Source organism: Dendropsophus ebraccatus, chromosome 4 (assembly GCF_027789765.1).
Source record: "Dendropsophus ebraccatus isolate aDenEbr1 chromosome 4, aDenEbr1.pat, whole genome shotgun sequence".
NCBI lineage: Eukaryota > Metazoa > Chordata > Amphibia > Anura > Hylidae > Dendropsophus > Dendropsophus ebraccatus.
Genome location: NC_091457.1, coordinates 99,201,025 through 99,226,903, shown reverse-complemented (window position 1 = coordinate 99,226,903; position 25,879 = coordinate 99,201,025). Strand labels below are relative to the sequence as shown.

The window sequence follows — 25,879 nt, the reverse complement described above, 5'->3', positions numbered from 1 at the left end:
AGGGGGCGCCTCACAGTTTGAGAAGCACTGCTTTAGAGTATCATTTGCTGGCTCCACCTCGTTGTCTTTAAAGTTCCTCAGAGATCAGTCCTGGGTTCTCTACTTTTCTTAGCCTACACTTTCTCCATTAAACAAACTATCAGCAAGTTTAGCTTTCAGCACCATCTGTATGCTAATTAACAAATTTTACTAAAATCGGCCTTCCCTTCTCCAGTCTATCCTTAAGGGTACAAACACACATTTGCAGCTAAATCCACTGCGGATCCATTGTCTGTAGTTTCTATGAGATGACATACTCGCAGCGGGATTAACATCCTACTGCGAGTATGTAAGTTCGCCCCAAGCATGCTGTACCTGCTCCACGCTCTGCTTGGCTTCGGTTGGCTGATCGGCTGAGCGGGACATCCAGCTGGGAATCTCCAGAGCATGGAGCAGGTTAAGTATGCTCCGGCCAGCAGGGGGTTAACAGGGCGGCCTCCTTACATAACCGCAGCAGGATGTTAATGCCGCTGGGAGTATGTCTCATAGAAACTACAGGCAATGGATCTGCAGTGCCCTGTGTGTTTGTACCCTAAAGAGGTTTGTAAACTGCTTATCTATGATACTGCCGGGGCTGCTAGGCAGATCTGTATACTTACCCTCCCTGTTCGGCTGCAGCTGCCAATTCCCTGGCCACCTGCTGTTCGCCAATGTCCTCTTCTTCACAACTTCTATAATGCAATATCAAAAATGAGTTTACCCTGGACAGCCCTCTTAATGCAGCAGCCAGGCTTATTTCCCTGTCCAGCAATACTACACCAAATGCCTCCCCCTCCAGTGCCAGTCACTACACTGGCTCCCCATTGCGCACATATACCAAATGCCTCCCCCTCCAGTGCCAGTCACTACACTGGCTCCCCATTGCGCACATATATTTCTCCCTCACATCTATCACCCTACCTAAGCTTTATGCTCCACTAATTACTTACCATACATCCATGGGGAGAATCGAGATCTAGGGGACTACAGGTTAAGCATTTTGTCAGGAGGTTGACCTCTGCCCCACAGCTCCATCACCTTTTGCCAACATTTTAGAAGCTCTGCTGTCATTTGAAGGTGTAGATATAGCCTCTTGATACTCCAGCACTTAATGCTACACGTAATACAGTTCTGCAGAGGAAGGGGCAAGGTCATATGATTTACACAGGGAGCTGAACAACTTTACCATAAAGAAGCCAACTCCTTTAACTTAAAGCGTAACTGTCATTTCAGGGTCATTTTTCTGAAAACATTAAATAACAACAGTACAAGCGATTTTAACCCCTTAAGGACAGAGCCAATTTCGATTTTTGCGTTTTGTTTTTTCCTCCTTGTGCTTAAAAGGCCATAGCACTTGCATTTTTCCACCTAGAAACCCACCTGAACCCTTATTTTTGCGTCACTAATTGTACTTTGCAATGACAGGCTGAATTTTTGTATAAAGTACACTGCGAAACCAGAAAAAAATTCAAAGTGTGGTGAAACTGAAAAAAAAAAACGCATTTTGTTTATTTGGGGGAAATGTGTTTTTACGCCATTCGCCCTGGGGTAAAACTGACTTGTTATGCATGTTCAAGTCGTTACGATTAAAACGATATGTAACATGTATAACTTATATTGTATCTGATGGCCTGTAAAAAATTCAAACCATTGTCAACAAATATACGTCACTTAAAATCGCTCCATTCCCAGGCTTATAGCGCTTTTATCCTTTGGTCTATGGGGCTGTGTCAGGTGTCATTTTTTGCGCCATGATGTGTTCTTTCTATTGGTACCTTGATTGCGCATATACGACTTTTTGATCGCTTCTTATTACAATTTTTCTGGATTTGATGCGACCAAAAATGCGCAATTTTGCACTTTGGGATTTTTTTTGCGCTGACGCCGTTTACCGTGCGAGATCAGGAATGTGATTAATTAATAGTTCAGGCGATTACGCACGCGGCGATAGCAAACATGTTTATTTATTTATTTATTTGTTTACTTTTATTAATAACCTGGGAAAAGGGGGGTGATTCAGACTTTTATTAGGGGAGGGGGCTTTTTACTATTAACAACACTTTTTTTTTTACTTTTACACTTATACTAGAAGTCCCCTAGGGGGGCTTCTAGTATAATTGCTTTGATCTCTCATAGAGATCTCTGCAGCATAGATATGCTGCAGAGATCCATGAGATAGGCACTCGTTTACTTCCGGCTGCTGCAGCCGGAAGTAAACGAGTGCCGAGCCGGGGACGGCGCCATCTTGGAGCAGTCCCCGGCGGGCTTCAGTAACGGAGATCGCTCCTCTGGGATAACATCCCGGAGGAGCGATCTCCCCACTAGACACCAGGGATGACGCTGCGTTCGGTAATCGGATGCAGCTGTCAACTTTGACAGCTGCATCTGATTACTGTATTAGCGGGCATGGCGATCGGACCGTGCCCGCTAATACCTGCGGTCCCGGGCTACAAGCGGCCCCGCTCTGATCGTCCCTAACTGCATCAGGGCGTAAATATACGCCCTAAGTCGTTAAGGGGTTAAGAAACTCTGCAATAGGTTTTATGTACTAAAAGAGTTTCCTTCTGGACTGAAAAAGCAATCTCCCAGCCTCCCCTCTCCCTTCAAAAGAAGCAGGATTTCTGTCTCCATTATGTGGCTATGGAGAGGGGAGGGGCTGTTAGGAGTGACTGAGCGCGGAGCAGTCCTGCAAAGCACAACACCCTGCAATCTTCTCTCAGTAAATTCATAGATAAGCACTGACCTTTCTGACACCTGAATTTAGTGTTTTAGGTGCCCAGAGAGTCTACAAACAGCTGACCTTCATGTCACCTCTTCCTGCTCCCTCAGCCCCTCCCCCCTTCATAGGCTTACAATGGAGAGAGCAGAACCCGTCTTCACTGGCTTCTCTGTAATGAAGACATGTTTGCCTGATAATGCACAGATAAGAAGTCAGGGGGGGAGGCTGGGAGATTGCTTCTTGAGTACAGAAAGAGGCTTTTTTTGCTGATGAAACCTATTACAGAGTTTCTTAAAATCGCTTATACTACTGATTTCTGCAATAAAAAAAACATGACAGTTACACTTTAACCCCTTAAGGACAGAGCCAATTTCGATTTTTGCGTTTTGGTTTTTTCCTTAAAAGGCCATAGCACTTGCATTTTTCCACCTAGAAACCCGCATGAGCCCTTATTTTTTGCGTCACTAATTGTACTTTGCAATGACAGGCTGAATTTTTGCATAAAGTACACTACGAAACCAGAAAAAAAAATCAAAAGTGTGGTGAAATTGAAAAAAAACAACGCAGTTTGTTTATTTGGGGGAAATGTGTTTTTACGCCATTCACCCTGGGGTAAAACTGACTTGTTATGCATGTTCCTCAAGTCGTTACGATTAAAACGATATGTAACATGTATAACTTATATTGTATCTGATGGCCTGTAAAAAATTCAAACCATTGTCAACAAATATACGTCACTTAAAATTGCTCCATTCCCAGGATTATAGCGCTTTTATCCTTTGGTCTATGGGGCTGTGTAAGGTGTCATTTTTTGCGCCATGATGTGTTCTTTCTATCGGTACCTTGATTGCGCATATACGACTTTTTGATCGCTTATTAAATTTTTTCTGGATTTGATGCGACCAAAAATGCGCAATTTTGCACTTTGGTATTTTTTTGCGCTCACGCCGTTTACCGTGCGAGATCAGGAATATGATTAACCCCTTAACGACATCGGGCGTAAACTTACGCCCTGGTACTTAGCGCATCAGGGCGTAAATTTACGCCCGATGTTTCCCCGATCGCTGCGTGTTCACACACAGCGGTCGGGGAAGATGGCCTGCTATAAATCATAGCAGGCCATCATAGCTTCTCGGCACGTTCACGGCGATCGGGCCGGTGGCACGGCGATCAGAGTCCCACAAAATAGTAAATACCTGCCCTGGACCCCTCAGCTAGGTAGCCGAGGGGTCCAGAGCAGGTATTTGTACATTACTCACCTGTCCCGGGCTCCTGATCGGCGGCTTCCGGGTTCGCGGCGTCCTCCGTCATTCCGTTCGGTCTTCGGGTCTTTCCGGCGGTCCTCGTCGTCTTCTTTCGGCTATTTTCGGCTCCAGCCTCGTCATTTTCCGGATTTTGCGCTCTGCTGCCCCCTAGCGGCTGATATGTGTAATACACTTATCAGCAGCTACAGGGATATTCAGAATATAGAAAAAGTGTTTTTTTTTTTCCCCAATTTTTTTTTTTCTATTTTCCGCACCCTATCGCCGCTGAGTGTTGATTAGCATCGCACGAAAGTGCGCTGCTAATCAGCAACTCCTCCTTTTTGGCGTAGGGTGTTTTTTTTCTATATTCTACTGCCACGGTCTGCTTATAAGTGCCGCACATAAGTGCGGCATTTATCAGCAACTCCTTTGTTGGCGTAGATTTTTTTTTATACTTACTGTAAAAAAAACACGTAAAAAACACTACATTACACCACACTACATTGAATAAAGTTTGACACTACACCACTACATACCCCATATACTAGTCCCCATATAAAGATGGCCCCCAGGGTGTTTTCGGTGTCAGAGGGATACGTTATTATTGCCTCCGACACCGAAACAGCCAGTGAGGATGAATGGGGGGGATCGTTCTTTCCTCCATTCATCCTCATCATCCAGTGACGTGTCTGGGGGTAGCGTAGCGTACGCTGCCCCCCAGACACGTCTTTTCCGCCAGTACCGTCCCAATAAGAGATGACGGTATGGTGTGAAATTCTACAAACTCTGTGAGAGTACCTCAGGGTACACTTACAGATTTAGGGTACATGCACACTGCGGAATGGCGAAGGATAACCCTTTGTGCATTCCGCAGCTGGCACCCGCCGGCGGACTGATGGAGGCGCGCGTCTCCATCCGTGTCATAGACTCCATGTTATGCACGGGCGGATTCCGTCGTCCATCCAAAGAATGAACACGTTGGACGGAGAGCGGAATCCGCCCGTGCATAGAATGGAGTCTATGACACGGACGGAGACGTGCGCCTGCATCAGTCCGCCGGCGGGTGCCAACTGCGGAATGCACGAAGGGTTATCTGTCGCGATTCCGCAGTGTGCATGTACCCTTAGAGTGTATGTAGGAAGGAACACCCGAATCCAGCCCCAGATGCCCCCTCCCCCCCCATCCTCGGAACAAGTGGGAAGATCGTCCGGGAACTGATCTTCCCACTGCTGGATAAAGGTTACCACCACCTGTACGGGGATAACATTTATACCAGCACCCCCTCTTCCGGTCCCTCGCTGCCCGAGCTACTGTAGCTTGCGGCACGATCCGAACATATCAGAAGTAGTAATAGAGCCCTAATATTTAGCAGCCATGGAGCGGACCCAGCGCTTCTGGATATGAGGGACCCCGTATCGCACCAGGACAACATTTTCCAGGTGACGTCCCCCACACTGGAGAAAGGGAGACCCCAGAAGAAGTGCAGAGTGTGGCGTAACAGGGGGATCAGGAAGGACACCATTTCCAGTGTGACGCCTGTCCTGATCCCCCGGCCTCTGCATACTGGATCGCTCCAAGGCGCACCACACGTCACTGGGGTTCTACATTATCTAAATTCTGTCCCTTATTCCTATTTCAGGGGTCACGTTGGTCCGGGGATTATTCTGATCGCCATTATGGAGTCGGGAAGAAATTTTTCCCATTGATGAGGCTACTGTCGTCTGCCTCACGAGGGTTTTTTGCCTTCATCTGGATCAACACAGGTTGAATTTGATGGACACCTGTCATTTCCAACCTTATAAACTAATAATTGGCCTAATACCCCCAAATAAATTAGAATTGTCCCTTTTTCCCAGCTAAATAGGTATGGCCGCCATTCCCATTAGAGGATGCCATGATGCAATTACAAAGCCTCTGTGCGGCCAGGACAGTAGAAACCCCCCACAAGTGACCCCATTCTGGAAACTACACCCGATAAGGAATCTAACAAGGGGGGCAGCGGGAATATAGCCCCCAAGTGACGGCCACATTTGGGACGTGAAAATGAAAAAATGGTATTTTTTATTTTCTCGGCACATGTTCTACGTAAGTGCCTGTCACCAGTGGGGTCCATATGCTCACTGCACCCCTTGTTAGATTCCTTATGGGGTGTAGTTTCCAGAATGGGGTCACTTGTCGGGGGTATCTACTGACCTGGCAGCACAGGAGCTTTGTAATTGCGACATGGCCTCCATCCTCCATTCCAGCCTCTAAATGGCGCTCTGTCCCTTTGGTGGCTTGCCCTGTGCCCATATGGCACATTATGCCCACATATGGGGTATTTTCGTAATCAGGGGAAACTACCCTACACGTTTTGTGTTAATTTTCTTTTTTAACCCCTTGTGGAAATGGAAAAAATCAAGGCTAGACCAACATTTAGTGTAATTTTTGTAAAATTTTTACTCTAAATCATTAATCTTGTCATGATTTTTTCATTTTCACAAGGGGCTAAAAGATAAAAAAAACCACTAAATGTGTAGAGCAATTTCCCCTGAGTACGGAAATACCCCACTTGTGTACATAAAGCGCCATTCGGGTGCAGGGTAAGCCTCCGAAGGGAAGGAGCGCCATTTCGTTTTTGAAGGCTGGATTTGGATGGAATGGATTTTAAGGGGCCATGTTGCATTCAAAAGGCCTCTGTGTTGCCAAGACAGTTGAACCCCCCCACAAGTGACCCCATTATGGAAACTACACCCCTCAAGGAATGTAACAAGGGGTGTAGTGAGCATATGGACCCCACTGGTGACGGGCACAAATGTGGAACAATGTGGCGTGAAATGAAATATTACATTTTTTACACTATAATGTTGGTTTAGCCTTGAATTTATCATTTTCACAAGGGGTTAAAAGAGAAAAAAAACACACAATATGTGTAGAGCAATTTCCCCCGAGTCCGTAAATACCCCACATGTGGACATAAAGCACCATGTGGGCGCAGGGCAAGCCTCCAAAGGGAAGGAGCGCCATTTGGATTTTGGAGGTTGGATTTGGCTAGAATGGATGATGAACGCCATGTCGCATTTACAGAGCCCTCGTGCTGCCAAAACACTGGAAACCCCCCACAAGTGACCCCATTCTGGAAACTGCACCCCTTAAGGAATCTAACAAGGGGTGCAGTGAGGATATGGACCCCTTGATGACGGGCACATTTGTGCCATGAAAGTGAAAAAATGAAATTTTTTACTTTTACGTCACATTGTTCCACATTTGTGCCCGTCACCAGTGGGGTCCATATGCTCACTGTGCCCCTTGTTAGATTCCTTGAGGGGTGTAGTTTCCAGAATGGGGTCACTTGTGGGGGGTTTCCAGTGTCTTGGCAGCACGAGGGCTCTGTAAATGCGACATGGCCCTTGAAATCCTTTCCAGTGAAATTCAGCTTCCAAAAGCCAATTGGCGCTCCTTCCCTTTGGAGGCTCGTCCTGCGCCCCCTTGGCACTTTATCGCCACATGTGGGGTATTTCCGTACTCGGGAGAAACTGCGCTACACATTTTGTGTCTTTTTTTTCCTCTTATCCCTTTAAGAAAATGAAAAATTGAAGGCTAGAACAACGTTTTAGTGTAAAAAATAAATTTTTCTTTTTTCACGCCATATTGTTCGGAAAATCTGTGAAGCACCTGTGTGGTCCAAATGCTCACCGCACCCCTTGTTACATTCCTTGAGGGGTGTAGTTTTCTAAATGGTGTCCCTTTAGGGGTGTTTTTTAGGTTTTGGCACCCCAGAGCCTCTGCCAACCTGAAGTGGTACAGTCAGAAATGACCAAATATAACGGAGGCGTTGAAATTCACTAGGCGCTCCTTTGTATCTGAGGCTTGTGGTTGCGTCAAATAGCGCAATAGGGCCACATATGGGGTATTTCTATAAACTGCAGAAACGGGGCAATAATTATTTGGGTGCATTTCTCTGGTAATAGGTTTATAATTATGAAAAATATTGGATTACAATAAAATCTCTGCACAGAAAATTAAAATTTTCAAATTTCTTACACACTTAGCTTTTATTTCTGTGACTCCCCTAAAGGGTTAAAAGACTTTCTGGATATGCTTTTGCAGAGTGTGGGGGGTGCAGTTTCTGAAATGGGGTGCTTTGTGGGGCTTTCTAACATACAGGCCCCTCAAATACACTTTAAACCTGAACAGGTCCCTAAAAATATCTGATTTTGAAATTTTACTGAAAATTTGGAAATTTGCTGCTAATGTTTTAAGCTTCCTATTGTCTAAAAAAAATTAAAGATCGTTTAATAAATGCCGCCAACATAAAGTAGACATGTTGCTAATGCTATTTAATATATAATTTGTGGTATAACCACTTTCTGTATACGCAAAAAAGTTTCAAAGTTGGAAAAATGCAGTTTTTCACATTTTTTCACATTATTTGGGTTTTTTTCATAAAGATTTGTTTTGATTATCGACTCCAATTTACCAGAAATGTAAAGTACAATATGTCACGAGAAAACAATCTCAGAATCAGCCGGATAGGTAAAAGCATCCCAAAGTTATTAATGACTAAAGTGACACTGGTCATATTCATAAAATTTGTCTCTGTCATTAAGGCCATTTCAGGCTCTGTCCTTAAGGGGTTAATAGTTCAGGCGATTACGCACGCGGCGATAGCAAACATGTTTATTTATTTGTTTACTTTTATTAATAACCTGGGAAAAGGGGGGTGATTCAGACTTTTATTAGGGGAGGGGGCTTTTTACTATTAACAACACTTTTTTTTTTACTTTTACACTTATACTAGAAGCCCCCCCTAGGGGACTTCTAGTATAAGTGCTTTGATCTCTCATAGAGATCTCTGCAGCATAGATATGCTGCAGAGATCCATGAGATAGGCACTCGTTTACTTCCGGCTGCTGCAGCCAGAAGCAAACGAGTGCCGAGCCGGGGACGGCGCCATCTTGGAGCAGTCCTCGGCCGGCTTCAGTAACTGAGATCGCTCCTCCGGGATAACATCCCGGAGGAGCGATCTCCCCACTAGACACCAGGGATGACGCTGCGTCCGGTAATCGGATGCAGCTGTCAACTTTGACAGCTGCATCTGATTACTGTATTAGCGGGCAAGGCGATCGGACCGTGCCCGCTAATACCTGCGGTCCCGGGCTACAATCGGCACCCGGGACCGACGCGGCCCCGCTCTGAACGTCCCTAAAGGCATCAGGGCGTAAATATACGCCCTATGTCGTTAAGGGGTTAAAGCATGCCTGTCATTTCACAATATTTTTAAAAACCTGATTGTGTTAGATTATTCCTTAGGAGTGGGAACAAAGTGATATTCATGTCCTCATTGCTGTTATTGGGCTCCTCAGAGTCCCCTTCCATGGTACACAGCTTTTTCTCATTCTCTCCATTTCAGGGTGCAGGCCAAAGCTGTGCTGTTTGCTTGTAGTACTCACACAGGAACCTCCTTTCCTTTGTCTTGCCCATCCCTACACAGCACTTACTCCTATGCCATGACCGTGCTGGTAAAAGTGCACTGGACTGCACAGGCTGGCACTGTGCTGGGGGATGATTTAACAGTACACTACTATAGATGGCAAGGGGAGGGGAAAACGGGTTACTGATACACTGGTTTTGCAAGGTACTATGATGAGCAGAAGTGAAAGAAATAGCAGCAGCACAGCAAGAAAGGGGTCGCATTATCTACTGCTAAAACATACATATATATTTATTTTTTTTTACTGCAGTGTGGGGAAACAAGTCCCGCATTCCCACAGGAATAGTCTGAAATCAAATCCTGTAGATTTCTGGTATAAGTTATGATACATGTCATGCCCCAATGATACATTTGTCCTTTAGTGTTACAATTCCTTACAATTTTCAAGAACAGTTAACAGGATCTCTGCTTGTTACCAGTTCACTGCAAGAAAGCAGTTATGCAGGGAAGGATGGTGTTTAGTGGTTAACAGCACTGGGGTCCTGGGTTCAAATCCCACCAAGGACAACATCTGCAAAGATTTGCATATTCTCTTTGTATTCACGTGGGTTTCCTTCCAAACCCAAAACATACAGATAGGTGAATATAGATTGTGAGCCCTAATGGGGACAGGGACCATAATTGACAAACTATGCAAAGTGCTGCAGAATTAGTTGAAGTGCTGCTGATAATGATGACAAAAGGAAGGGAGGAGAGATTACATTCAGATGGCAGAGCATAAAATATTACTAACTGATATTTACACAAGGAAGACCTAAACCTAAATCAACTGTAAATTTGATATAAAGCAAGTTTTCAACTTACATTAATTTTTTTTAATTTTTTTTTTTATTTATCATGGAAAAAGCGGCACGGTGTTCTGACTTTTTACTCAAAGAACAGTGTTTCACAGGTCATTTGACCGCTAACAGAGAAGGCATTCATTTGATTTATGAACGCATTGGCACTCTGTACACGTCAGACTTCATGTGTTTAGTCTCTTATTTTCAACCAGCACAAGACTTCAGGAGAACGAACCTGGATTTATGGTAAGTCTAGCTTTTTTTTTTTTACAGTATGAACATTCATCAAACCATTAAAACAACCCTTTATTCTAAGAGGAAATGAAAAGATACAAGAGAAATCTGTACAGTAACAAAAAATATGTACAAGAACTTGACAATGTACATGAATAACAACACAGACAACGGTTCCGCTCACATGGTGGCATCAGTGGTTCACTCCCATTTGTAGATTTTCACCATCTTCTCTGTCAATGTGGCCAACAGGCTGCTCTGATTCACCTCCATTGGGCAGATGTCCAGTACAGCCTGGTCAGCCTGGAGTTTCTGGATGAGGGAGCCACTGCCCGAGTGCCAGAGCTGTGACAGGAGGAAAGCAAAATAAGAATGAGCTTATCCACAATAGTCACTGCTAATGCCATAAAAGAGGAACAATATACTGTACATACTCCATGCTGATTATTTCTTTATATACACTATCATACCTTACTGTACCAATATATAAGTATCTGCCAAACTGAAATTTGACTCTGGTTTACTGAAAGACCTGACACTAAATTGCATACTCTGAAAAAAATGTATGTCTTCGCTTTTAATGCCACAATCAAGTCAGAAAAACAACAAAAGCAGATGTGATCAGGTAAATTAAAGGGGTACACCAGAGACTGTTGAATTTTATTTACTTTGCCAGCATATTGATTAAATAAAGTTTTATATTACATAGTAATATAAAACTTTATTTAAATGAAAAAAAACTATAATTTTTTTTAATGTTCTTCCGGTGCCTGACAGCAGTAAGGGGCGACACAGCCCCTCTGCTGCCACCACCGTTTGTGTAGGGAGGTGTTGAGGCCTAAGCAGGACAGTTCCTGATCTCCATCTTTGTTCTAGTGCTGACGAGCAGCTCTATGCAGAGCAGGATGCCACCCGCCCCATGTACTGTATATTCTTAACAGAGGGGCCATGTTGCCCTATACTAATGGCAGGTACCAGAAGAACATATATAAATTAAAAAAAAAAAATGACTTTTTTTTTAAATTAAGTTATATTACAAAGTAATGTAACTTTATCAAAACAATGTGTTAACAAAACAAAAAAATATTTGTAAACAGTCTCGGGAGTACCTATTTAACAGTTACACAGTAAGCTCTTGGTCCAACCACCTAAATACCATGCTATAGAGGTGAATATGATAAATGCTAGACATGCACAGTAGCAATGGAGTAAATCAGATGAACTCCACAGAGCGCATCAGAGATTTGTTCAGCAGATTGACTCATTAGGTTTCTCCCAATAAAAAATGTGCTACCTCTTGTATTAGGGCCTTATTACACCAACAGATTATTTGACAGATTTTTTTTTTTTAGGCAAAGCCAGGAATGAATTTGAAAAGAGGAGAACTCTCAGTCTTTCCTTTATTACATGTTCTCTGTTTATAATCCATTCCTGGCTTTGGCTCAAGAAACCTGTCAGATGATCTGTTGGTGTAATAGGGTCCTTACACGCAGGAGCCAGAGGGCCAAAAAACTCTTGACACAAGAGGAAGGCTGGAATACCACATTATAGGGTAATTGTAGCAGATCTTTGCAGGGCACTAATCTTATGAGGACTTTTGCAGAAGTGTTTGCAGATGGTAAGATTTCCCTAGTATTTTGAAGGCACCAGACCTTACCATAGCAGAGTTGGATGACTCGTCTCCTGCACACACAAGGATGCTGCCATCTCGATCTGGGCTCTGGAATATGGCATTTTTGGTCAGCAGTTTACAAGTGGGCCCAGCGTTGAAGGTCTGGACTGGACAGCAGGAACAGGTGTATTCATCTTCTGGGTCAGTCAGACGTGAGCTGGTAAGCTCCATCATCACACAGCGCAGGTAATTGTGAGTCTTACCAGGGCGGTAAGTCACCAGGCAGTGTCGTGTACTGCTCTCTGTTTGGATGTCTGTGCAGCCTCCAGGCTCTAAGGGTAGAAGGTGAGGCTTATATTGCGCATCACTCATCTGCCAAAAGCATGCACCCTCCAAGGTGCCAGCCAGCACGCCTCCACAAGGGAAGACCTCAGAAGCAGCTCGGGGGACATAAGAGAGGGACACCACTGGACATCTGAAATACAGTAACAGCAGACTGATATTCATTATGTAGCCCTTTATTGCTTCCAGTCCCATTCCTGATACATTCCACAGACAAGTTTTTATTCTGCACCCACAACATGCACTGATATAACACGTACCGAGCGCCTAGTGGCACCAGCTCCTTCACATACTGGCTGGTATCTCTCAGGTCATAGACAAGCACAGATCCATTGATAAGACCAGCGTACACATAGTTGTTATCATCAGAACACCAGCAGCAGCTCCACACTGGACGGCCAGTGTTATAGGTTTGCACCACAGTGTTGGTCAGCAGGCTGGAGAGAGAAGAGTCACGTAGATTTAAGTAAAATCCAACATACAGGACCTAAGCATTTCTTGATGTACAGGCAGAAGTCTCACCTGGTCAGTTTTACCGTATTATCGAGGGCAGCAGAGAGCAGCAGCCCATCCGTGCGGTTACTGAAGGCCAGGCCCCTGATTTGCTTGGAATGAATGGGAACATACTGGCTGCTTTTCATATTGGCTGCACTCAGTTTCTTGATCCCACAACCTGCAAAGAGAAACAGTGAGATTCTGAGCTCTCCAACTCCAAGTTCTATTTGGCCAGAAAGCAAAGGAAACTTAAATTCTCAATATATACACCATCACTATCCAAAAACTTATAAGTGAATCTGTCAGCTGCAGTTCAGGTTCCAGACTGCTGACACTGTTACATAGCTGTTAGGGCAATGCTTTTATTCTTTGGTACAATGTGTCAAAGTGGCTTTGACACAATTGCTTCAAACTGGAATGTCTCCTCCCTCCCATCCCTGATCCTGCTCAGCTTCCAGATGATAGTGTGGGAGGAGAAGCGAGGAGGCATTTCAGCTTGCAGCAATTCCGGAGCTTGGAAAAGCCTGTGACATTCTGCAAAAGAGAATAAAAGCATTTTAATACATTATGGTAGCACAGTTGGATGTATGAAAGGTGCCATGTGTCTCCTTGACCTAACAGCTATCCAACAGTGTCAGCAGTTTGGAACATGACATGCAACTGACAGATTCACTCTACCTATTATAATATAAGCCGCCAGAAGATTAAAGGGGTAGTTCACCCAAAAACTTTTTCTTTCAAATCAACTGCCGCCATGAAGTGCCAGAGATTTGTAATTTACTTCTATTAAAAAATCTCAAGCCTTCCAGTACTTATCAGCTGCTGTATGCCCAGCAGGAAGTTGTATTATTTCCAGTTTGGAGAGCAGGAGAGGTTTTCTATAGGGATTTGCTGCTGCTCTGGACAGTTCCTGACATGGACAGAGGTGGAAGCAGAGAGAACTATGTCAGACAGGAAAGAAAACACCACTTCCTGCTGGACACACAGCAGCTGATAAGTACTGGAAGACTTAAGATTTTTTAATAGAAGTAAATTACAAATCTCTGACACTTTATGGCACCAGTTTATTTGAAAGAAATTTATTTTTGGTGCACTACCCCTTTAATAACTGATATTGTCATAGTGACCAGATACTTGTTCTACCTTTTTGCATTTCAAACCTTACATACAGCTGTGGACCTGCCATACACTTCAGTAACCCATTTGCATCCTGGTATTTACCTCTTAATTACCGCTAAAATGCAATTTTACGGCAATCATTAAGATTATAGGATTACGGTTATAAAGTTGAAAAAAAAATTAATGAAAAAGTCATATGTATTTCAAAACAGGACAAATAAAAAGTAAATGTCAGGCAAAGCAGAAGGTGGGGATTGCAGTGATCAGATGCTGCCATGACTATTTGTCCATGTCTGAAAGTGACTTAGAAATGCCTTACCTGGAACAAGTGTGGTATGAGATGAAGGCTGAGATACCACAAGACAGCTGAGCCGCTCGCAGTATGCCATCACACGGCAGTTCCCTCCTTGGTTGATCAGGATGGCTTTTTCAAAATTGTATTTGTGCTGTCCTTGACTGGAAGACAAGGAACTGGATGTGCCAGCCCGAGAGCTGGATGATGGCTGGGAAGAGCTAGTTCCATACTGGGTGATCAGCGTCTTTAACTCCTGCCACAGAGAAAGATGATTAGGAGTCAGAGACTTTATTGTTATTGCCCTCCTCTGGGCAAACTACAACCCCAAACATTCCCTAGATGATAAAGACATGTTGGGGACTGTAGTCCTCTTGGAAACTAGAAGCTGCTCATCAATGAGTCAGAAGACCAAGCTGAAGACCACTGCATCAGTAAGATATTGGGTAAGAGTCTACGATCGGCAGCTGTGGTTCACTTACAGTGGATAGGGTTCCAAAAGCCTAATAGTAACTAGCTGTGTTGTTCACAATAATAGTACATCTGAATGATGGAGGTAAAGTGTCCAAAACCCACACCACCAATAAATGTGAATACAGCCACACAGCAAACAACTTGTTACACCACTATTCTCACCTGAACTTGCTTGCGAAGCTTCCCGCACTCATCTGTTAAAACCTGGACCTGAAGCCGGCACTGCGCAGACTCCAGCTCTGCTTTTCTGCGCAGCGACTGCTCCATCTCTAGAGAGCTGCAAGGGAAATTTAAAGTATAAAAATCAAGTTGTTCCGGAGTGCTGATGCCAATAGTAATTTCTAATATTCAACACCCTGTAAAAATGACATGATTTGGGTCATAAAAACACTAACAACCCTGTTGTAACAGATCAATCAGCGTGATTTTACCATGTAAACTAAGCACATTATAAAAGAGCTCCTCATCCTGAATCTGTAGATACTGTCCTTATGTAAATTGGCCCCTCCTGGCAGCCTCATTTGCCCTTCTGTGACTGTGCTACTTTGAGTGTGCTTCTCTTTGCTCCAAAGATTGATCTGAAAACCCAAACCCCAAATGCTTGACAAAGACCCTAAGGGTACGATTACACGGAACAATGATCGATTCGGCCGATTATCGCTATGTGTAATAAATACAACGATCAGCCAATAACAACGATCATTGATATACGTTTGAACCTATAATTGTCGGGCACGCGTGCTGCAGCTTCAGAGCGGCCTGTCTCAGCTGACAGGCCGCTCTAAAGCTGGAGCGCGCGGGACCCTGGAAGAAGACCGCAAGAGAAGCCCTGCAGCATGGACAGGTAATGTATAAAGTTAGGCAAGGGCTGCAAGGACCAGCAGATCGGTGCTCGTTTACAGTTATTATCAGGCCTTCATTGCCCTGTGTAATAGTACCTTAAGTGGTTGAAACATTGCATATATGTACTTGGTCACCAATTAGGATTTAAACTTTTATACAACAGGTGTAGCAAGGTTTTTTTTTTTTAAGTTATTTTTTTTTTACCCAGGCAAAGTTTTGCATTGAATTGCATTGAAGGTAAACCAGTGTGAGCGCAGCTTTTGATGTGACAGAACTAAAAGACATAATATACCCCATTGTTTATGTAGAATACATACAACAGGCATTTGCCATCAGAGGACAATATTTACATATTGAACTGTGGTTTTTACCTTTTCATGCGTTCCTGCTCACTGGTGTCTAAAGCCTTCAGTGTGCGAGCATAAAGCACGACGATGTCAGAACGTTTTGCCTTTTTGTTGCACTAGGGGTTAGAAAACAGAAACAATCCATACATTTCTTTGCATATTGTCAGAGCTCATTCCAAGATACATGCACCGCAAAACCACAAGGAATTTCAAGTGAAAACACCAATAGTGAACAGGCATCCATGATGGATAACATCTAGTCCTTCTTGTCACAGGCAGTGCCAATCCAGAGATCTGCCCTTAATTGGTTGTCTCCTTACAGGCCCTTTTGATTTAGGGCTGCATAGAAACAGAAAGCTGCTGTAAAGACGACTTCTTCCTGGAGGACCTAGCATTTATACATATCCCCAGCTGATGTCAGTGAAAATCATATAATGTTTCCGGGACAGTCAAGGTTTCATGCTCAGGCAATATCAGTAATGTTCAGAAGTGCCAACAGAAGGACCCCCATGATGGAAGCTGATGACCCGGAACATACAAGCACTGACCTGTGGGCACTTTGCTGCTCCTCCTTTCAGCCAACGATCAATACAAGTAAAACCAAACAAATGTCCACAGCGCAAAGCCGAGAGACGGTGCTGACCAGCATTGGTCCAAGACTCAAAGCAGATGGCACAGGTGTCACCTTCATCTTCTTCTGCTGTAGGAGGGGTTGTGGATGTCACAGGCTTTACTGGGGATGGCTGTGAGGAAAGATGACATGATTATTAAGGGTTTTCTTAGTTTGCAGTGGTGCTAATGCAGGACAAAAGCTCTGGATGTGCTAGACAATGGTAAAAGTAGATTACTGCCGGTCTGGATGTGAGTGGCATACATGTAAACAAAGCATTTTCTAAGCACCTTGTTTTTTTCTGAGAATTAAAGAAGTCTGGCCGCTGCTACAGTTACTGACCTGTTTGCTCGGCTGTGCAGTCTCAGATGATGTAGTCTGATTTTCAGCAGTAGGGTCAGATCTCTCTGGGGTGTCTGATGTGGCCGCAACAAGGTTTATATGAAGTTCTTCAGGGGCTAAAGGAAACAAAATAAAAAAAATGATCCTCTAGAAGTGTGCATAGTATAGTTTGCTAAGCCTACATGCAAGATACCAGGACTTTGTGCTGCTGATCGCCAATGATTTTTTAACTTGTCAGAACTGAGCAGTCTGCTGTGGAGTAATTGTTAGCTCATTTGGCCAGCCATCTCTGCGGGGGTCCCAATCGGTAAGTGACAGGAGCTGCTTCTGTCACTTACACTTAAAAGCCGCGGTCGCGCCACGATCGCAGCGTTTAAAGCAACTCTGTACCCACAATTTGTCCCCCCTAAACCACTTGTGCCTTCGGATAGCTGCTTTTAATCCAAGATCTGTCCTCTGGTCCATTTGGCAGGTGATGCAGTTATTGTCCTAAAAAAATACTTTTAAATTTGAAGCCTGTGCCAAACTGGAGTATCTGTGCCCTAACTTTTTACCACCCCTCCGTCCCTCCTCCCCACCCTTTTCATCATTAGGAATGTCACTGGAACATTTTCTACATGCTGAACACTGCACAGGTCCTAAAAGGGGTTGGCCACTTTATAGTAAAATAGGTCAGTACAAAGTATTAGTAAGTGTACTCACTGTATATACACTGACAGCAGCTCCCTATTTACCTCATAAAGCTAAAATCACACTCCCCTTCGCCAGGCTGGGCTGCCCTGCTCTGTTTTGTTTCAGTCCATAAAATGGGCGACATGGAGAAGCATGTGACCATGCCCTGTCCACTGTGTCCTCCATAGACATATACAGGCTCAGTAGTGGACACTGGGGGGCGGGGCATGGTCACATGCTCCTCCATGTAGGCAATCCTATGGACCAAAACACCACAGTGCAGAGCAGCACAGCCTGGAGCAGGGGAGATTGATATTAGCTCTGTGAGGTACACAGGGAGCTGCTGTCAGTATATACAGTAAGTACACTTACTAATAATGTACACTGAGCAATTTTACTATAATGTGGCCAACCCCTTTAACGATCCAGCCCATGTGCCGGGCTGCCACAGGTGGGGAATAGGAGGCAATCTGCCTGGAGCATTCCTAATGATGAAGAGGGTGGGGAGAAGGGACGGAGGGGTGGTGCAAAGTTAGGGCACACATACTCCCGTTTGGCATGGGCTGCAAGTTTAAAAGTTTTTTTTTAGGACAATAACTGCATCACCTGCCAAACGGACCGCAGGACAGATCTTGGATTAAAAGCAGCTATCTGAAGGTACAAGTGGTTTTGGGGGGGGGTCAGCTTGTGGGTACAGAGTCGCTTTAAGGGGTTAATGACAGGCTGCAGCCTATCATTAACAGTGAGGCAGCCGGCCCCCACCCGCTATGAAGCTTGCTCCGCTCCGAAGCACGCTTCATTGCACCTTACCGACCCAGGACGTAAATGTCCGTCCTGGGTCGTCTGGTAACAGGTTTCCAGGACGTACATTTGTGTCCAGGGTCGTCTAGGGGTTAAATTTTAAAAGCAAAACAAGAAGAGTGAGCGTCTGAGTATTGAGACAGGAAACGATCATAAGAAAGAGCCGGGAAAAGTCCACACGCGGCACATTCACTCTTTGTGTCAGGTGACCTAAATGGACTTTCAATGTACGTTTATGGGGTCCTTCAAGGTCATGGGCACAGAAAGGGGAGAACACAGCGGCATGGTCATCTTCCCGCTCATTCTACTTATTGGTCAGAGTGTGATATGTGAAAAGTTTTGGGTTTTTTGTCAGACAGGTACTCTTTAAAAGACACATTTTCAAAAGTCTGCTGCATTCAGCTTTTTGTCTGGTAGCCCTTTGTACTCCATTGAAGAATGGGTGACACTGCTAGTAAGCACCTGGCTCAGCTGGCTGGGCTGCCCTTGTGCGATTTGCTCCCTCTTCTACTTCTGTAGAGCTGCCACCATCATCATCGTCACTCAGTTCCACAGTGTCATCAGAGCTGTCACCCTCATCCAATGGAGGTGCTGGCTGCCAAACCTCATTTCTTTCTTGTACAGGCATAGACGCTCTTATGTTTCCATTCAGTTGAAAGAGGTTCTCAAATGCTTGGTTTCGCCTGAAGACATAAAACAGCAGTAAGGGCCACATGGCTGATGAATAGAAACATGAACCACAGACAGCCAGCAGTACAGTGACCTACCGCATACCACTAGCACGCTGCGATGAGCCCCGCTGGCGGCTCCTGGCATTCACCCTGCGGCTCCGAATCTGCTGTGAGGATGATCGATGCTCTGCTGCCTGGCGGAGCTGATCCAACGCTCCCTGGAGCATGTGCAGTGCACTGGAGGTGTGAGACTGCACTGGAGAGTATATGGGGATAAAGCGTCCTGCTCCACTCTCTTGACTACTTGCCTCATTGCTTGGATTTGATGTTCTTTCTAATGGAATGTTGCCGAAAACTAGAGAAGGATTAAGGGCAATACGAGAAAACATCGGATGCTCTGGAAGGATGTTTGCACTAAGGTCCACATCCATTTCCTCCTGTGCCATTTTTAGGTCTAAAATAAAAATAGGAGTATAAAAACAAGATGAAAACAGACACGTAGCAGCAGTATAACTGATATATTCTGGGTAGGGGTCATAATGTTACTGCATCACATAGCTGTGCCACATTGCAATGGCACCTGTTAAGGGGTGCTGAGAAACTTTAACAAATTGTGATGTCTGGACAACTGGGTAAGGAGATTACTAACATTACAAAACTACAGGTCTTGTGGTTGTCCCTGGCTTGCAGCAGCCAATACCCCGCAGACTCTGAAGGACAACCTGAAAGTATCCGCAGCTCAAAACTAATAAAAAAAAAATATATGGTGCTCTGAGATGAGGCAGCAATGGCCTGAAGCTGCCACACACATCAATTTATTGGAGCCAGCACCTAAAATTGCCACTTTAGGAGAGATGACACATATACTGGTGATACACATCCCATAGGAGACATGACACATATACTGGTGATACACATCCCATAGGAGAGATGACACATATACTGGTGATACACATCCCATAGGAGAGATGACACATATACTGGTGATACACATCCCATAGGAGAGATGACACATATACTGGTGATACACATCCCATAGGAGAGATGACACATATACTGGTGATACACATCCCATAGGAGAGATGACACATATACTGGTGATACACATCCCATAGGAGAGATGACACATATACTGGTGATACACATCCCATAGGAGAGGTGACACATATACTGGTGATACACATCCCATAGGAGAGGTGACACATATACTGGTGATACACATCCCATAGGAGAGGTGACACATATACTGGTGATACACATCCCATAGGAGAGGTGACACATATACTGGTGATACACATCCCATAGGAGAGGTGACACATATACTGGTGATACACATCCCATAGGAGAGGTGACACATATACTGGTGATACACATCCCATAGGAGAGGTGACACATATACTGGTGATACACATCCCATAGGAGAGGTGACACATATACTGGTGATACACATCCCATAGGAGAGGTGACACATATACTGGTGATACACATCCCATAGGAGAGATGACACATATACTGGTGATACACATCCCATAGGAGAGATGACACATATACTGGTGATACACATCCCATAGGAGAGATGACACATATACTGGTGATACACATCCCATAGGAGAGGTGACACATATACTGGTGATACACATCCCATAGGAGAGGTGACACATATACTGGTGATACACATCCCATAGGAGAGGTGACACATATACTGGTGATACACATCCCATAGGAGAGGTGACACATATACTGGTGATACACATCCCATAGGAGAGATGACACATATACTGGTGATACACATCCCATAGGAGAGATGACACATATACTGGTGATACACATCCCATAGGAGAAATGACACATATACTGGTGATACACATCCCATAGGAGAGATGACACATATACTGGTGATACACATCCCATAGGAGAGATGACACACATACTGGTGATACACATCCCATAGGAGAGATGACACACATACTGGTGATACACATCCCATAGGAGAGATGACACATATACTGGTGATACACATCCCATAGGAGAGGTGACACATATACTGGTGATACACATCCCATAGGAGAGGTGACACATATACTGGTGATACACATCCCATAGGAGAGATGACATATACTGGTGATACACATCCCATAGGAGAGGTGACACATATACTGGTGATACACATCCCATAGGAGAGATGACATATATACTGGTGATACACATCCCATAGGAGAGATGACATATACTGGTAATATACACATCCCATAGGAGAGATGACATATACTGGTAATATACACATCCCATAGGAGAGATGACATATACTGGTAATATACACATCCTATAGGAGAGATGACATATACTGGTGATACATGACATAGGAGAGATGACATGCCGCCAGTAATACTCCATCAAGGTCTGGTATGGCTGGGACACGAGTGCTGCCACTACATAGGGGCATTTAGGAATTGGTCACGTGACATAACCTACTTATGTAAACCGGGATCTTCCCCTCTTCTCCTGCTGCTATGGTACAGTCCACACTTTTTTGCTTATTAATGGGAAACGAACATTATATACTACCACTCCCCCTCAGTAAAAAATGGAACACGCCGAATCAAAAGCTATAATCCAGGGGAGAGCCATACCACTGCGGCATTGGGGGGGGGGGGGGGGGGGGGGGTGTCAGTGGTTGATACCATTTCAAATGACTCGCTACTCATTGCAGCGGTCCATACCATCATCGGTAACCTACCGGAGGCCTGACTACAATGGAACCTAGGCCGGTAAGCCGTCCACTAAATCTCCCGATTCCTCAGATCATTCTCCCCGCCAACCGCCAGTGCTCCGCCTGCTCCTCCCGGTACAAAGCTATTGGAGAATCTCTCCACCACTCCTCGCTAGGAGGGCCTGTTACCATGACACCAGCAGGAAATGAGCTTTCAGCTTAGTAATTGGCTGGAAGATGCTGTCAATCAAACTGTAAAAGCGAATAGTAGCGCCTATCATGTGATTGCAGTCCATCCATTTGGGTGGCAGATGCCGTCAGGTGGCGGCGTTGTTGTCAGGGAGGCTGAGGGCTCCGGGTTCTTGTGCGGTGTAGACCGCTGCTTCACGCTTTGTAGGTAGGCTGCCATTGTATGACAGAGAACGCCTGCTGACCACACATGATAATAGAGTCTGGTGACACTCGGGAAATATTCTGCAGTAGTTCTCTTAGAGGGGTACTCCTATGGCCATATGGTTGTCATCACATCCTTATTGACAAGATTTTCTTTCATAGAGAAAATGATATTATATTTTAAAGGAGAACTCCAGTGAAAACAAATTCAGTGCAGGCAGGGGTGAGCAGAGAAAAAAGTGCAGAGAAAAAAAATCTATACTTACCTGTCCCTGCGGCCCCACCTTGCTGCATCATCTCTCCTGCACCCCTGCTGACCTCCTCAGCCTCCTGTTCCTGCAAGGTCATGACCTGGCTCAGGAATGCCCAATCAGCCAGTCACTTACTGTCTTGTCATGACGATACCAGAACCCGGGAACAAGACCCCCAAAACAAATGGGTGTTATGTGGTTTCAAAACTGTGGCAGCCGGGTAATGCTCGGTGCCATTTAAAGGAGAAGTCCGGTGAAAATTTTTATTAAAGTATTGCCCCCTAAAAGTTATACAAATCCCCAATATACACTTATAACGGGAAATGCCTATAAAGTGCTTTTTTCCCTGCACTTACTATTGCATCAAGGCTTCACTTCCTGGATAACATGGTGATGTCACGACCCGACTCCCAGAGCTGTGAGGGCTGTGGCTGCTGGAGAGAATGATGGCAGGGGGACACTGAGGGACACAGGGCACTGGAGGGGCACTGAGCATCCCTCTGCCATCATCCTCTCCAGCAGCCACAGCCCGCACAGCTCTGGGAGTCAGGTTGTGACATCACCATTTTATCCAGGAAGTAAAGCCTTGATGCAGTAGTAAGTGCAGGGAAAAAAGCACTTTATAAGCTTTTTCCATAATAAGTGTATATTGGTGATTTGTATAACTTTTGGGGGGCAATACAATAATAAAATTTTTTACTGGACTTCTCCTTTAATGGGGTCTGCTAGAGTATAGGGATCTCCAACCCCCTCTCCGAGTACATGTATAAAGTTATAAAACATCCAATAGACATTTCCCAGTTGGTTCCCAAGTAATAAAATATCTGGCAGACAAGTAAGATAAACTTTAGACCAAGGAGGGAGATAACAATGAAGAAACTTGGAGGATGTCCAGAAACTAACAAAGCGGCACAGTAAGAGCAAAGTTAACCCTTCCGTATACACTCCATCTATAGTTACTGTCTCGGATAAAACCATAGGATTTTATTCTACATCTACTACCTTCAGCTTCAGCGCTGTTTTTATCAAATCTTCATTCTTATGAAGATTTGCCTCCTCATGAATATTGAGGTGAAGCTTTGCAGTGGGTGGGGACAGATTGGTGCACTGAGGGCTGTAACATGACCCCCCCAGTGCACCAAGCCACCTAATTTACATATTAATAAAAATGAAGATTTAATGAATACAGCGCTGAGGATAAAGGTAAGAAAATTACCTTCACTCAGCTCCCCTGGTGTTATGGTGACATAGAGGGCGAGATTTATGAAACTGGCGTTCTGGGCCTATGCCAGGGATATGACTCAAATTTGCCCTTTCTCCCTTGCAAACTCCAGCCGTATCCCCTGCTCTCCCGATGGCCTCCTCCCGCGCCTGATTTACCATTTACGTTTGGCAGAAATCTAAACCTGCTCAGATTTCTGCGTGCAAATGGGGCGGGGCTTTATTTAAGACAGGTGTATGAGTACGTCGGTCTTCATAAATTTCCCCTAGTCTTTTTACCTGCTGTTTCCATTTAAAAACCTACTTGGTTTTGTTAGATTAAAGTGACTGTACCACCAGGCCCAGGCTGAAGCACTGGAGGCAGGCCGACCCACCCTTAGTAGGAGGAAACCCCAGCCCCTCTATTACATGACTCCATTAGAATTAATGGAAACCTATCATAGAGGGGCTAGGGTTTTCTCCCACTAAGGGTGGGTCAGCCCGCCTCCAGTGCTTCAGCCTGGGCCTGGTGGTACAGTCACTTTAAGGGTACAAACACACACGGCATATACGCTGCGTATTTACTGCTGCGATACGCAGCAGATACGCAGCAGATTAGATCTAAATAACTGAACACAGCATCAAATCTACTGCGTATCTGCTGCGTATCTGCTGCGTATACGCTGTGTGTGTTTGTACCCTTACTCTCCACAGTTCAGAAACAATGTGATTTTATTGCTGTCACTGCTGTCATTAAAGGGGTAGTGCGGCGTTTTTCTTTTTCTTAATTAACACACATTAGGGTCCGTTTACACAGAAAGATTATCTGACAGATTATCTGCCAAAATTTGAAGCCTAAAGGAAGCCTAAAGGAAAGCCTGAGATTTCTACTCTTTTCAAATCCATTCCTGGCTTTGGCTTCAAATATTAGGGCGCCGCACTACCTCTTTAAGCTTCTGTTTACAACAGGCATAATATTTGTAATTGCACAATTATAGGGGAACTCCAGGTAGAGGTAAAAAAAAAAAAAACCGGGGGGGGGCGGAGCGGGCAGGCAATGTGAGAAGGCGTGAAGGTTGGGAGCTCCGTCCACACAGCGGCTAAATAGGCCAGAATAGCACCCTCTTTGCCCGATAATTCTATGGGGAAGAAGTCCCGAGGTGGCCCCCACCCGCCCGAACCTCTCACCCGCTCCAGAAGTGTCACCCGGACTCTGGACCGGTACTTACAGCCGAGGTCTGGTGAGCCCTGCCACGCGGCGCAGCATAGTCGGCGGTCCGATCCTTCCCGTTCCTCCAGCCTCCCACCGGTCCTCAGCCTCTGGTCGGCACCCTCTCTGCCTGGTCTGCCGGTTCGGTGTCCGCCAGCTGCCGGTGAGGAGACAGGAGCCGCAACTTCCGGTCCAGCCGCATGGAACTGCGGCCGCCATCTTGCCCCGGCACGCCACCACTCCAGCTCACTTGTTAACAGGACCCCTCGCTGACCGGAGGGGCCCAAGCACTGATCAAGGTACTTACACCCCCTTGGGGGCGCCCTCACTGCCACCTGGCAAGCCCTCCGGTAGCTCCATCAGGTTCAGGCACAGAGCTGCCGACCGCCTCTGTGCTGTGCACAGCACCCAGCCAGGACTTCCCTGATACGCAGGACTCCCTGCCTCTAGAGCCTAAGACACCTGCTCTGGAGATGTCAGCAGCCCCTAAACCCCCCAGAGGGGACAAAGTAAAATCCTCCAAAGGGTCGGATACCCCCCATAAAAATAAGAACAAAAAAGCCCCTGATAATGCATCGGCTTCTCAGCTTGATTTGTGGGTACAGCAAGGGGAATCTGACTCAGACGCTTCCCTCCCAGATGCTCAAACCAAAGGTGGTTTTCAAAAGCTGCTCTCCCAACTTCCCACTAATAGCGACTTCAACTCTCTTGTTGCTAAAGTACAAAATGCTTGCAGAGTTGACATTGCGGCTGTACGGAAAGACTTGCAACACATAGCAGCGAGGGTGGATGAGCTAGAGGAAGATCATGATCATACTCGTTCTTACATCTCCCAGCTCCATGCTACCTCAGTCTCTCAATCCTCTGCTATGAATGACATGCAGCGTCATTTGGAAGACCTGGATAATCGGGGGAGACGCAATAACATAAGGCTTAGAGGGCTCCCTGAGGCTACACAGGAGGAGGACCTAATGGCTACCTTGGAAGCTATCTTTAACTCTATCCTGGACGAGCCTGCGTCTCAT

The 25,879-nt window shown here is 45.2% G+C and overlaps 1 protein-coding gene and 1 long non-coding RNA gene across 3 annotated transcripts in view; one reads left to right on the top strand and one right to left on the bottom strand.

The window, feature by feature from the left end:
- Window positions 1-661: 661 nt before the first annotated feature.
- On the bottom strand, window positions 662-21,980 carry RFWD3 (ring finger and WD repeat domain 3). Of its 2 annotated transcripts, XR_011362609.1 has the most exons (14): window positions 21,828-21,980; window positions 19,187-19,544; window positions 18,882-19,102; window positions 16,947-17,062; window positions 16,543-16,737; window positions 16,019-16,110; window positions 14,967-15,081; window positions 14,358-14,586; window positions 12,947-13,097; window positions 12,685-12,861; window positions 12,128-12,557; window positions 10,655-10,815; window positions 969-1,149; window positions 662-710 (listed from the first exon to the last, which is right to left on the bottom strand). XR_011362609.1 is itself a non-coding variant. In XM_069966350.1 (12 exons), the coding sequence occupies exons 2-12, from the start codon at window positions 19,534-19,536 to the stop codon at window positions 10,672-10,674; spliced, it is 2,220 nt and encodes a 739-aa protein (XP_069822451.1). In that variant the 5' UTR covers window positions 19,537-19,544; window positions 21,828-21,980; the 3' UTR covers window positions 10,366-10,671. The 2 variants fall into 2 exon arrangements, 1 of the variants encoding a protein (XP_069822451.1); XM_069966350.1 differs by lacking the exons at window positions 662-710; window positions 969-1,149 and having other exon boundaries at window positions 10,366-10,815.
- Window positions 21,981-22,103: 123 nt separating this feature from the next.
- LOC138788472 (uncharacterized) overlaps window positions 22,104-25,879 on the top strand; it is a 32,127-nt gene continuing 28,351 nt past the window's right edge. Inside the window, exon 1 of the long non-coding RNA XR_011362610.1 lies at window positions 22,104-22,197. This is a non-coding gene — a long non-coding RNA (uncharacterized lncRNA). The remainder of the gene's footprint in view (window positions 22,198-25,879) is intronic.